We start from the raw sequence: 15,108 nt of genomic DNA, 5'->3' as shown, positions 1-15,108 counted from the left end.
TATTATTTAGTCATAAACGGCTAGAAAACCTTCTGATTCATGAGAAAATCATCACATGTGAATGAGAAAATTTTGATCTGGCTTTACTGATGCCACATAAAACAAAATGACAACAACAAGTTAGTAAGATACCTAGGAAAAAATGTCATTATATATTACAATATCATGTAATTCAAATATGAAGAGTTTCAATGAATAAATTTTTCATTTTGACATAAAATATTATGTACGAAACAGTGTAACATATAAAAATTCTCATTTTTTATTGGACAATGTCTGATCACGTGATATTAAAACTTGCGCCAGAAAATTGAAACATCATCACGTGATTGTCGAGTATAGTTTACTTGCACCATATAATAGAATTTTCAAAAATTCTCAATTATAAATTTTAGATTTCTGGTAACTTATTTTATAAATACTATATTTTGCAAGTTACAGTACCCTTTTATATATAGTATCCTACAAAAAAAACTCCTATTTTTTATTTAAAATAATTTAATAAATGGGCGAACCCACAGCAAAAGGTGGGGCTCAGACAGATCACGTGATTTTGAGATTTTTTGAAAATCAGATGCTTATTGGTCTTAACTTTATGGGGGTATTTTTTTCCATTAAGATATATTTAGTAAAATAATTTGCAATTCGATTTTTTTTCTACTGCATTATTTCGTAAATATCGTAAATATCGTAAAATTGCTTTTTAATAAAAATATGGAGTATGGTATTAGTTCTATTAAAGATGATGCAAATAAAACTATTTTAACTGCTTTAGAAGATCTAGATAATACATTTTTTACCGAATATTCATACTCTGAAGATGAAAAAGAGCCTAGTTTTATACCAAATGATGATGATGATGATATCGAATTAATAGATTTATCGTTAAAAGTAGCTAATATTCATTTAGATAATTTTGAATTTAAAGAAAATCCCGATAGTTATATTGAAGATGAGGTTTATAAACGCTTGAAATTAAAAGTTGATGAATTTTTTTTAAAAAAAAAGTGTTCATGCCGTTCTTCTGATCAACCTTGTTTTATGAAAATTGGCTATGAACGTTTTCTTGCACGTCGAATTGAATTTGAAAGCTTGGACAAAACAATGCGAGATATGGTTGTTAAAGGACAGCTTATGGCCTTTCAAAAGGATAAAAATACACGAAAAGTTAATAGTAATGATAGAAAATTTGTGCGCTTTAATTATTGTTATAATAATGATCTTTTAATTTGTCGTACAATGTATGAAAATCTTATTGGAGCTAGTCATAAATATTTAGATACAATTATACAACATTTACGAGAACATAGTATTGAAGAACGTGTACATGGAAATACTGGTAGAGCTCCTAAAAATATGAAACGTATAGAAGTTAATTATGATGTAGCAAACGACGTACAAGTATTTTTAAAAAACTATTCAAATGTACATGGTATACCTTCGCCCGGGTGACATTGCAGTGAAAATACTATACCGGTCGTATTTCTTCCAACAAGTTACAGCTATTCTTCAGTATACCGTGACTATGTAAATGCTTACAAGGATAAGTATGGAGCAGAAACTCGTGTTATGGTCAAACAAACTTTTATTAATATTTGGAAATCTTTAATGCAATCGCTCCAATTTATGTCTCCAAAATCGGATTTGTGTGAAAATTGTGAGTTAATGAAGATGGACATTCGGTATATTATACAACATGAGAAAAAATTGGAATCTACAGAAAATTACCTGGCCCATTTAAAACGTGCACAACAAGAGCGAGATTATTATAATTCAAATATTGCACTTGCAATTGAAGATGGCCGAAATAATTCTAATCCATCCGGATCTCAAATATTATTCAAAACTTTTGAGGGAAGTGCTCACATTGCATATGACTGGGCGCAAAATGTACAAATCCCCCACTCACCACAACAGGTAGGATCCTTGTTTTTCAAAAGTCCACGAAAAGTGCATTTATTTGGTGTTTGTAATACCGGCAACTATCCTAATACACAACAGATTAATTATGTTATTGATGAGGGTGAAATGGCTGATGACGGCAAACAAGGAAAGGGTGCAAATTGTACATTAAGTTTGGTTTTACATGCAATTCAAAAATATAATCGTGGAGAAAAAAAATTAATTGTTGCATGTGATAATTGTGTAGGGCAAAATAAAAATAACTTCACCTTATTTTTTTATTCATGGTTAATTGATCGTGGTATATATGACGAAATAGAATTAAATTTTATGATACCCGGACACACAAAATTTATTTGTGATGGTTGTTTTGGTCTAATTAAGATACTCTATCGAAAAAGTATAGTGAATACAGTGGATGATGTTGTTTCAATTATCAACCGTTCCACTACAAATAATTTCAATATTGCTCAGCGTTATTTAAATGGAAAAGGGTTTCAATATTACGATTTTAAGAGTCATTTTCAAATGTTTAAAAAATTACCTAACATTCAAAAATATCATCATTTTTATTTTTCTTCACAACACCCTGGAGTTGTCTTTTATAAAGATAAACTTGAAGATGTTTATGAAAAAACTACAATTCGTACTTTTTCTTATGCCATCAACATTTTACCACCTATAATTGCTTCTAGACCCCTTTCCTTAAAAAGACAAGAAGAATTATATAAAGAAATTGCGCCTTATGTTGATGTACCCTTTCGTGAAATTACTTGTCCTAAACCTGAACTTCAAAATGAGTGAAAATAAATTTTATTTTTTCGTATATAAGACAAAAACTTCATTATTACTCATTTTTTACATTATAAAACTTACATTTTTTATGATTTTTACGCTATAAAACTTATATTTTTTACATATAAACATAGTTTATAATTGTAACAATAAAAAATTTACAATTTCATTGATTTGAAAAGTAATGTTTCGAAATAAATAAATTTGTTATGTTTTTTCTTAAACTTGTATAAAGGTTATGCTCTCATATATTCAATAATACAAATAAAACAAGGTGTTAAATGGAAGCTAATATATTCAAAATATTGCCTGTAAAAATTTTTCTTTTATTATAAAAGTCAATATTAAGAACTTCGCAGTAAATCACATGAAAATTACGTAAAAACTTTAATTGCGATTTTCTTAAAATCACGTGAATGTCCGAGCCCCACCTTTTGCTGTGGGTTCGCCTAAATACATAAATATTACATATAATAAATACTCAATTATTATATAAATTTTATACATATTCAGTTATCCATTAATAATAAATAAAAATTCATGCAATAGTGAGAGGATATAAGGTTAAAACTTCTGAAATCTGTATCATATTTGAAGTACTATAATCCAGCCAAATAGGATCATGCTGTTTTTAATAACATACTGATATTTTTCAGATTAAGTAGACTAATTTAAACTTTATTGTATAAAACTATAAATATCATTATAATATTACTGATATTTTTTACACATTATGTCATATAGATTAAATATCACTTATATTGTTTTTATAATTTTTATAATAAATATTACTATAAATGAATATTATGCTAAATTGATTTTTCCATTAAGCTGAGAAATTATATCACAATCAAATAATTCTTTAAAGTGATTAACATTCATCGAAATTTCTAATTACGGATTTGTATTAGTTAATTATAACAGTTGTTTAATAGTATTTTGTTGATTTTTACGAGACTTTTCAAGTAAAACTAAAATAAATTGTAACAAAAAAAAAATTATAAAAATAATCCAATAAATCTACACAATATTTTGTTAATAATTAATATTCTTTATCTTCTTTTGCAGTTTTAAAATTATTATCTTCTTTGTCCATTATTCGTTTATTATTTTTATTCATACATGAAATTTGAGAATTTAATATTTCTGCTGATTTTTCATTAACTGATAATAAAATGCAAATATTTAATAAATCTTTAAAAATCAATGAATAGCAATGTCAATATACTTAAAGTCAACTGCCCATGAACTTTATTCATTAACTGTCCAACAATCTCATTTTTTTTATTATCAGTAGGTAAAATGTATGATGACAATCCAGCATCAGATCTATAGCGAGATATTAATTTACCGTATATAGCAGGCCACAGTACCCTGGGTATCTTGCAAAAATCGGGGGTTTGACCCTGTACCCCGGGTACTAAACAAAGCCTAAAAATTCCATTTTTTGCGAATATCTCACGATCTACCAGTCTAATTTGAATGATTTTTTTATTTTGAAGAGCTCAATGAGAGCTATCAAACAAAAAAAAGATGGCTCAAATCTGATCACTAGATCACGAGATAATTGTAAAATATCCCTCCGGGTACTATACAATTCTATGAAATTTTTCAAGGGGGGTACTATGCATAGGGGGATACTATGGCCCGCGATATACGGTAATATCTTCCTTTGGAATTCCCATTTTTTCACAATTTTGAATAAGTGCACGATATTCAGAGTGGTTAGTAATTTTCCTTCCATTAAGATTTACGCCAGTAATTTTACAAATTTTATTTAAAAAGAAATTTAATCTTTTAGATCCTATATGATTTAGCTTATACCAGACGTCAGTTCTTAATGCTAATGTATTAATAATATACATGCTGTCCAGATTATTTTGGAATGCCATAATTATAATTTGGAATGTCATAATTAATTCAATTTACAGTCAAACCTTGATATAGCGAACCCTTGATATAGTGAATTTTTCAGACAACTATAATAAATTTCCCCTTGTTATAACGAATTAACCAATCAAATCTCTTAAAATCTTCACTATAGACTTATAGCAAAGTTGAGGTCTGGACCCTAGAGTTCGTTATAACAAGAGTTGACTGTATATATAATTTACTATGTAAAGTTTCAAAATAATTTGGGATGCCATAATTGAATTTGGGATTTTACTTATAATTATGGCAGCCCAAAATAATTTGGATGGTATATATAATTAATAATAAAATAAATCAATTTTTAGTGTTAATTAAAATATTAATAATTTGAAATATTACCAAATTGCTTTTCAATTTCTTGAAGGTAAAAATCAGGTTCTGCACAACGAGAACGTAATGATAAATATTGATCAATAAATAGAGTAATATCTGGATGGCTTAATAAAGTTAATTTATCTGCCTTTCCTCGGTTTTCAGTAAAATCACGTTGATTATTCTTAGAACAATAAATAAACCATCATCTTCACTTTTAACAAAATCAGTTGCATTAAGTAATGTATGTTCTTCACCACGAAGTCCAAGATAAATTACATTTATAAAGAATACTCTTCTTAATAATCTTTCAGGCATGGAGCTATCTAACAATCTATGATTTAAAATTTGGGTTATTTCATCAGCTTCTAATGAGTCTGATCCTTTGATTTTACCTTTGCCATTATTAAAAAGATATCTAATTTTTCCATCTACAACTTTTCTTATTTCTTTAAAATGAACATTATTATATAAATCAATACTTTTAATTTTTGAATTATCTTGAAGGAAGCAGATAATAGCTGCAAAAGAAGCTCTAACAGAATTGACAGAATAGTCAGAACCATCTTTTTTACTCATATTAGCAAAATAAAAACACAATTGTTTAATTAAAACTTGTTCATTTTCTACTTCTTGAATTTGACCAATGTATAATTGTTCTTTTCAAAACTTCTCGAACAAACCCATCCAATTATTTGTCACGTTGACTGTATTTTTAACTTTTGAAAATTCACGATAAAATTCAACTTTTTCTTTCAGAGAAGCAGAAGTTTTCAAACTATCCTAAAACATAAAATATAAATATTGTTAGAAAATAAAAAAAAAGCAAAATAAAGCAAAATAAATTAAAGGTGTACAATACTTTATTTCTTTTACTTTTCAAATTTATTTGCTTCATTTGTAATATTTTATTTAATATAAATATGAAAGAAAAGAGACAAAGAATAAAATAGTTTAAAATAGTTTAAAAATAGCTTAAAATATTATTTTCACACTATGTATGATATAGTAATGATGTCATAAAAGCATGATCATCAGTGTCTACATAATAACATAGTTATTAGGTATGGTAGTTGAAATATCACTGAACTGCGCAAGTAGTTAAAATATTATCTGAACTGCTGTGCAGTTCGGTGATATTTCAACCCTCCTACCCAATAACTATTATTTATACTATTTATACAGTAAGCAAAAATAAGCTTTTTGAAATAGTAGACAGAATTTTATTATAAAAAATTATCTTTCTTAAATGGTATATTATTTCCATTTTTCTTTAAAAATATAAAATTGAAGATAAAATTAATAAATATAATTATGTTAATATAAAAAAATCTAAATAAATTAAATATGATACTTATATCATTAGTAATTAGTTATCTAGTTTTACCTTCTTTACTAGAAGAATTTGTTGATAAAATTGAACTTCAAATAATAACTCTTTAACAATATTTTTGAAATTTGCTTACAAATTAAAATTTCTTTTAAAAGTATTAACAAATATTCTGATTATGTTATTTACTTTGGCTTTATCAATTTCTTCTTCTTCAATATAATAAGAACTTTCTGAGTCTTCTTTATTTTCAATTGATTTTTTTGAACTTAAAGCCATTGATTTTTAAATAGTAAAAATTTTTTGCCTTTTAAATAGGAGGTTAGAATAGGACCCCAAAAAATACATAAAAAGGTCACATTTGAGTTTACTTAAAAAGAACCTAAATTTTCATGAAAATCTTGCCTTTTTTAGATAGTGCCGGCCTAAATTTTATTGTCCGTTTTGATATAGACCAGCATTATCATAATTCCGGCCCTGAAAAGTTGCTTATTTTAGGCAAAATCTTGCCAATCATTTTTGACCTCCATATGTATTTTTCAGGGTCCTATTAGAATCAAGTTTTCATTTCTTTTGACTTATTTTATCTTGAATTATTATAAAATAATTATAAAATTCAGTAAAATTATTTATTTAAAATATTCAAAAATAAAATTATTTTTAATATTTTTACATTTTAAAAGTTTTAATTTTTTATTAGATAATGTTATTTCAACTGCAAGAAGTTCTTTTTTAGATGACAATTTTGCTAGTTTAATAATAAATAAAATATCATTACCTTCAGTTTTGATTTTTAAAAAAATAATTATAAATTAATTGTTAAAGTATTAAATTACCTATTGCTGGTTTGTTATCTGAACTTATAAATTCATATGAAGGATTGCTAAATTGTCTTTTCTTGTTACAAGTCACTAATTATCATATCCTTAAATTATAATTATAAATGAATATTATTTACAACTAATAGTTTTTTTATAAAAAAATATAATTCATCATTTTATAATTATCAATAGATTATTAATCAATAATTCGTCTAGATTATTAGATTATTAATCAATAATTCATCTAGATAATTCTACTTGTGTCTCATTAAAATATTTCTACTTAATTACTTGATTAAATAATTCTAATTTCACCTGATATCCCATAAATAGACTCAATTTTAACTTCTAAATATATATATTTTTTTTAATTCAATTTTCTATCTAATATAAATACGATCAACTCCCTTTATAGTCACACCCTTTGGGACCAAAAAAAAAGGGTGTGATTATAAAAAAAGTCATATGTTATGACTATAAAGAAGATTTTTCCAATATATTTATTAGTACATTGGGCTAAAATATGGTGTGCTTATAAAGGAGAATTTTATATGATGTGATTATACAGAAGGTGACTATATAGGAGGTTAACTGTAGACTTAATTTCAAATTATCATTTTATAATTTCTTTAACTAAATGTAATTTATAAATTAAATTATATATTTACACTTTTTTGTTAAATTTTTCAACCATTTAAATTTAGATAACAAATAATGCATAGAGTGTGTACAAAAATAAATAAATTTACTATTGAAAGAATAAAAAATACCAAAAAAAATAGAATCACAATTTGCTCAAAGAGATTCTTAACTCACAAACATTTTTTAAAATAATTTACATATTAATATAGAATCTCAACATAATAGTAAAACTGATAAAACAGATATATTTCAGTAGAATAATAAAAAATAATATATTTTAAATATTAGAAACATTTCAGAATTTTTAAAAAATACTGACATTAATGCTAAATTATCTAATACTAATATTAAAGCTTTTTGAAGAGGAACAGCTCAAATATTCCAATTTGTTAGATAAATATAATTTATAAAAATATATTATTTCACAATTCTATACAGCTGTACTGCAATTTCTTATAACTCTAGTTTCTTATCATTAATAAATATGTACTTTATAATAGACATTTTATAAAGAATACAGGGTGAATTTTCAAGTCAAACATTAGTATAGAATTCCATTATATATCACAGACTATATTCTGAACTTTGTATTTATCTGTATTAATTAAAATTATATAATTACTATTTATTAAATTTCCAAGATTTGATCTAACACATCAGTTAATTATTCTGTATAATAATCAAATTTTTTTCATAATTTATTAAATTTCTATCCATCATATAATTTGCATTCAATAAGAAAAATCAATTGCTTTATTCTTAGATTAATATTTGCTCATGATAGTCCTATTTCTTAGAATATAGTAACTATTTTACAAAAGTCCAAAAATTGTAAATTCAATCAAACCTACAAATAGAGTAATAGTGTATAATATAAAAAAAAAATTAAGATTATACATAGATATTATTAATATAAAAATGAAAACAATCTTGTTGTCATTTAAGGTAAGTAGACTTTTAATATGAACAGTATTAATTATCTTTACTAAATCTAACTTTAATTATTATTAATAAAGAAAAGGCAGACGCATATCCAGAAGAATCTGCATAAGACTCTATTGATAATATATGTCAGATAATATAAGAATAGCAAAAAAAAGGTACAACCATGTACAATTAAAATCTACATAAAGACAGACATTATCATTTAATCATACATCTCTATTATGAAGCATTGGATTTTAATAAGAAGGGTAATTATGGCATAATAAACTGCCTCACTTTGATAGCTCACAAATTTGGCAATATTAGTTTTAATAAAATAGGAGAAATAGTTATATATAAGAATATTCAAAATTCTATTGCTACAAAACAAAATGGGATTTAATCAGCAAAATATGAAGCAGCTCTTGAATGTATAAATAAGACAACAAATACCAATACATATATCAATCTTGAAGAAAAAGAAAAAGTATTATTAATTTTAACAGTTAAAAAATATGCAAATCTTGTGTATAATTAATTCAAGAAACAAATAATTGTAAATATTGCAATTATTAAAAATAAATAATTCTAAGCTACAATACAATTAATATAATTTAATAATTAATTTTTTACACCCTTATGTAAAAAGATTCAATTGTAACATTATAGACTATAATTAAAATAAAACTAAGCTAATTATGTGATTCAATTATTTTTTTTGCTTTCTCAGCAAATGGTTCCCCCTTATGCATTTTGTAATATGCTTTCCATGCAAGTTCATCATAATTTATATGAGGGTCATATTTTGATGCAGGAGGTAAATATTCGTTAAGATCTTCATTTTCATCTATTTTTATTTTGATAAGGAAAGAATATATGTTAAATCAAGCTAAGAAATATTTGAAACTATTTATCAAATATATTTACTATTATATAAAGAAAATTTTCAAATTTTTACCAAAATCATTTAGCTGATTTTCATGTGTTTCATCCTTATCAACTTCCTGATCTTGAAAATAACGATAAACAAATATTCCTACAAGAATTAAAACAAATACTATTTCAAATTTAATTGATTTTGATGATTGTTGCATTTTGTTTAGATGTTTATTTTTTAATAAGATATGGTCAAAGCGTATTTATAGTAAAGTTCGTTATAGTTTCATATTAGTAAAATTCTAAAATATCATTAGATGACATAGTATTATTATTATTGGGCTGAACTTGCTTCAAAACCAGATGCATCAGCAGTCAATATCTCTAGTGATACATACATTCTGCATCAGAAAATTTTTTAGTGCAGATCTGCACAGATCTGTGACAGTTTTTAAAAAAAATTAAATAAAACTGTGCAAAATTTTAAGAAATAAATTTCTGCAAAGATTTTTAAAAAATAAATAATGGAATTTTGTGAAGATTTTTAAAAATAAATATTTGAAATAATTCAAATATATTTAATTTTACTGATTATCATGATTATTACAAATAATTTTATATGTAGTAATTTATTTAATAAAGAATTCCAAATATAAATTTTAAATTCTGAAAATTAATGTAATACAAAGAAATTTAATAAATGTTAAGTGAATTTTGAATCTAAATTTTTGAGCTGTAAATTTTTTGATTTAGATGGCCGATTAGTAAAATAAATTAATGTATAAAATTATTATATACCAGATAATAATTTTGACTTACTAATTCTTTATAACTACTATTATTATTATTTTAATTTTTCAATTATAAGTGAAATCTCTGAACTTTATTTTAAATTTTCTTCTGCCATTAATTCCTGCAATATATGTAAAATTATAGTAATTTTATTTTTAATCAATTGCTAATAATTAATTATATATTAAGAGAAAATTTATTCCTCACCCCAGAGTGAGTAATTTTATTACTCACCTCTATTACTAATTGGCTGTTCAGGATTTACAATTACATCACAACAATCAGTTATTTGTTTATACATTTGGTATTTTTTTTTTTTAGTTTCATTTTGCATCAAAAGTATATAGATGCCAGATATTTCATTTTTTCATTTTTTTTTTTATATTTTTATTTTTTCCTTATTTCTAATTTCTTTATTAATTCTTTTAGGTTTTAGGATCTTTCAATTTCGTGGTCAAAGGTTTATATTAAAGGTATACAAATATCAGATATTTCATTTTTTCATTTTTTTTCTTTTATATTTTCATTTCTTTCTTGCCTCTAATTTCTTTATTATTTTCTTTTAGATTTTTTAGAATCTTTTAATTTCGTGGTCAAGGTATATTGTTTTTTCATTTCTTTAATTTTCTTTTTCTTTTTTTGCTTTCATTTTATTTTTACTAACTTTATTTCGTTTTTTCTTTATGGTTTACCAGTTTGCTTCCATTTATTTTTACCTCTTTTTTTCTTTTCCTTTGTTCCATTCTTCTTTTTATCTTCGTTTCTTTTTATTTTTGTTTTTCCTTTCATTTTTTCCTTTCATTTTATCTTTATCTCTTTTATTTATTTTTATAGATAAATCTGTCAAACACCTTAAATATTCAAAAAAAGCTACACTATCAGACGCTCAGGATTATCTATATCTGGTTTCTATCTTCTTTTTTAGCACGAAGGTACATAAGCATATAGCACGTTCAACGCACTCTTTTACAGTTGATGCAGAATCTTCTCCTACTCTTACTCGTCTTCTTTTTAGATCTTTAGCTCTTAGATTCTTTCAATTTTATGATCAAAGTATATTCTTTATTTTTCATTTATTACTTTTTACTTTTTTTTATTTTTTAAAGTTTATTCTAACTTTATTTCATTATTAATTCTTGATCTTAATCTTTTCTTTCATTTTTTATAAGTATTAGACTTTTTAGCTTTTTTTTTTACTTTGGTTTCTAATTTTTTTTTAGATTGTCGATTCTTTTTGAAATGAGATGAATGATTGGTTTTATTTTTTCTTTTTCTTTTATCTTTTCATCATTTTATTTTGTTCTCTTTATTTCATTTTATTCCCCTTTGTTTCATTTCTCTTCCTTTTCATTTTTTCCTTTTTAATTTCCCTTCTTTTTCATTTTTTGTGTTTCCTTTTATTTTCTTTTTGTTTTCTTTCATTTTTTTCTTTTTTGTATTCCTTCTGTTTCATATTCCCTTTTTCTTTCATTTTCTTTTATTTTCCTTTTCTTTAACCTTCTTCTCTTTTATTTACCATTTTATTTTTATTTTGATCACTTTTTCTTTTGTCTTTGTTTCTTTTCTTTTTTGTTTTTATTACTCTTCATTATCTTTTTTTTATCTTTTTGTCTCCTGATTTTTTTTATAAAATTGCTACAAATCACCGGCAGTAATCATCACCAGTGTCATGTGATTTTTAAAAATTTTGGCTGGAATTAAATGATCTACATAAAAATTTATTTTTTTAGAATCTTGTGTAACTCATTTCTCCATTTTTGAATAGAAGTGAAATTGCTTTTTTTGGATCGTGTAATATTACTCAACCTCAAAAAAAGGAAATTTATATGTCAATTCTTTAATTCCAGCCAAATTTTATAAATCACGTGACACCGGTAATGATCACTGCCGGTGATAAATAGCAAACTCCTTAATTTTGAATAATTGTTTATTTAAAAATAAAATTACAAATAAATTACATTATTTTATAAAGTATTTTTGTAAAAAAAAACTATTATTGTGCACAAAATTTTATTAACCGTTATTAATTAAAATAATTAGCCAATCAAAATAAGCCAACCAAACAATTTCATCACGTGATAAGGTGAGTAATAATATTACTCACCCAGGTGAAGAATAACTTTACCTATACATTAATATTTGTAAAATATCTTAAAATTTTTAACTTCAAAGTACTGATAAATGTTATTATTACCATAAGAAAATCAACTCTTTTTAAAATTAATATGTTGTTACATTTAATTTTAGGGCTACTGGGTTCACAGATAGCGAATAAATAAATCTAGTACTCTGGAAGAAGCTTACTGCCTTTGTATAATTTAAAAATAAAAGAAGTTATTTTTGTTAGAATGCTTTGGTTTTTAATATATTTCTTATGTTTTTGCACTTTTTTTCTATTTAGCAATCTTTTTAGAAAATGCACTGCTATCCTCATATTTTAACTTCTACTCATCGAAGTTAAAAAATATAGTATTTCAAATATTTGCTACTAAATTATTTCATTTTATTTTAGCATTTGTTTTTAATCTTAAAAATCAAATAATTTCAGATTATTGTTATTATTATTATTATTAATAATTTCATGTACTTCTGGTAATAATTTTGATTTGAATTAAAGAACTCACGTATTTCTTCTAAGATTTTTATATAATGACTGGTATATTCATCAAGGTTCTCTAAAGCTTTATGATACTCTGTATCTAAGAGAAATAAGATTATTAGAATAAGTTTTTTGGATATCTTTTTATATACACACTATAAAGACAATCAGTTATTTTAAATATTTTAAGATTAAATAAAGTTGCTAAGTATATTAAAATAACTTATGTTCTAAAATTCATCTGAAAGTTTATCAACCATTACAGGTCTTTATATCATTTGAGGACCCCGGACATTATATATACAACTCAGTGGTGACTTTTTTGTGGATTGACCTAAATTTCACAAAAAAAAATCAGTTTTTTGTGATTATCTCGGCATCTGATGGTCCAATTTGTACAAACTTTTTTTGTTTTGTAGCTCTCATCGAGCTCTACAAAATAAAAAAATCTGCATGAATCAGATCACTGGATACTGCTGAGATAATCACAAAAAACGGAAAATAAAAAAAGAGCAAATTGGGTTTTTTTTTTGGCAAAAAGTCAGTTGTGACTTGTGAGTTTTATAAGAAATGTCTGGAGTTCTATCATTTGAGAATCTAATCATTGTTACTTACTAATACGTCAGCACAATCGATATAGTGAAGTGATTTTTTGTCTAATACTTTTATACTAATATAATTGAATTTTTTGATTATAAGGTAATGTTCATCATGTTTTTCTTTAAAATTACTATATTTATCATTAATTTGCATAGGTGTAATAGATATGAAAGTTCTAATAAATGTAGAAATTCTAATAGGTATGAAAGTTCTTCAGTTTGAATCATCACTGAGTTTAGTTAAAGATTTTTCAAGATTTCTTGTTGAATTATTACCAATAATGGGCATTAATGATCTATCCTGATTTTTTTTGGTTTGCCATTTTGATACTTTTTGTAGAATTATTAAATGTTGAAGATTTAAGAATTTTGTTTAAAATAATTAATACAAATAATTCAGTATGAATTTTGATATGAAGTATTGAAGTTAAAATATTATCATCATCAAGGCCAGTATGAGTTTTAGTATGAGATGTTGAAGCTAAAGCATTATCATCAATATTTTCTGTATTTTGTCATCAGCTATTGGAGTCAATTGATTAAGTGAAGATTAATTATAATATTAAATTAATGTAAAAAATACGATTTCTTGACAGATTGTATCTAATAAAATTTGAATTAATATATTTCCAGTTTTTTGAGAAGCTTCATTTTTTTAGGACTATTATGAAAGACTTTTGTTTTTTTTTTTGTATTTTTTCCAGTTTTTTTCTTAGTATTTTTTGTTGACATTATTAACTAATTTAGAAATTGTAAAAGGAAAATATACTTGAAATTTACAAAATAAAATTTAAATTGAAATTGATAAAAAAATCTAAAATCTATAAATTAAATAATTTGATTATCGTAAAAATAATTAATTAAAATGATTAAAAATTAAAAAATAGAAATACAGTCAGCACTCGCTATAGTCATCACCACCATAGTCATATTCTTGTATATAATCACCTTAGTTGGATATCTTGAATTTTCATATATAAAATCTATCATCTATAGTCACATTTCACTTATAATTACTATTACTCTTATTCTAGAAAATCTAATAATTAAAACATATCATTTATAATTACAATCACATGAAAATATTAAAATTGATTTGTTACTTAAACAAAAAATACGTGAATGTGCACTTTTTTCTTAAACAAAAAAAGTTTAGTGTATTTCTATTTTTTATTAAACTAAAAAAGATTATCTAAAAATATTACTTTAAAAGTAATACTATATGCCACCTTTAAGGTCTACAAAAAGAACACGTACTTTTTTAACTAAACTACAATATAAAGAAATTTGTATTTACATTAATAATAATCCCAAAAAAAACCCAAAATGAAATAACTTTTTTTTTTAAGATACAATAGACTTTAAATATAGACCAAACAACAGTTTTTAAAATATTAAAAAAGAGATATATTTTCTTAGCAATTGAAAATAATAGTATTTATGCTTTTTTTAAATATTCACGCTAAGTTAAAGTCCTATAAGTCAATGAGACATTAAAAATTTGGGTTAGTCAGACTCTTAGTAGTTGGATGTTTATTTCAGATGCAATTTTGAGAGAAAAAGCTATTTTTTTTGCATATAATT

The 15,108-nt window shown here is 24.0% G+C and overlaps 3 protein-coding genes across 3 annotated transcripts; 1 reads left to right on the top strand and 2 right to left on the bottom strand.

Moving 5' to 3' along the window:
- Positions 1-714: 714 nt before the first annotated feature.
- Positions 715-2,706, top strand: OCT59_004320 (uncharacterized protein; the record flags this gene model as incomplete). The annotated part of the gene is made up of 3 exons (XM_066148197.1): positions 715-1,432; positions 1,514-1,917; positions 2,287-2,706. 3 exons carry the CDS (start codon positions 715-717, stop codon positions 2,704-2,706), a joined length of 1,542 nt encoding a protein of 513 aa, XP_065996819.1.
- Positions 2,707-5,076: 2,370 nt separating this feature from the next.
- Positions 5,077-5,520, bottom strand: OCT59_004319 (uncharacterized protein; the record flags this gene model as incomplete). The annotated part of the gene is made up of 1 exon (XM_025328504.2): positions 5,077-5,520. The coding sequence occupies one exon, from the start codon at positions 5,518-5,520 to the stop codon at positions 5,077-5,079; it is 444 nt and encodes a 147-aa protein (XP_025166365.2).
- A 3,830-nt stretch (positions 5,521-9,350) lies between these two features.
- Positions 9,351-9,752, bottom strand: OCT59_004318 (uncharacterized protein; the record flags this gene model as incomplete). The annotated part of the gene is made up of 2 exons (XM_025328503.1): positions 9,351-9,505; positions 9,617-9,752. The coding sequence occupies 2 exons, from the start codon at positions 9,750-9,752 to the stop codon at positions 9,351-9,353; spliced, it is 291 nt and encodes a 96-aa protein (XP_025166364.1).
- Between the last annotated feature and the right edge of the window lie 5,356 nt (positions 9,753-15,108).

Source organism: Rhizophagus irregularis, chromosome 12 (genome assembly GCF_026210795.1).
Source record: "Rhizophagus irregularis chromosome 12, complete sequence".
Taxonomy (NCBI): domain Eukaryota; kingdom Fungi; phylum Glomeromycota; class Glomeromycetes; order Glomerales; family Glomeraceae; genus Rhizophagus; species Rhizophagus irregularis.
Note: the sequence above shows the minus strand (reverse complement) of the source record. Positions and strands in the feature narration are given on the sequence as shown.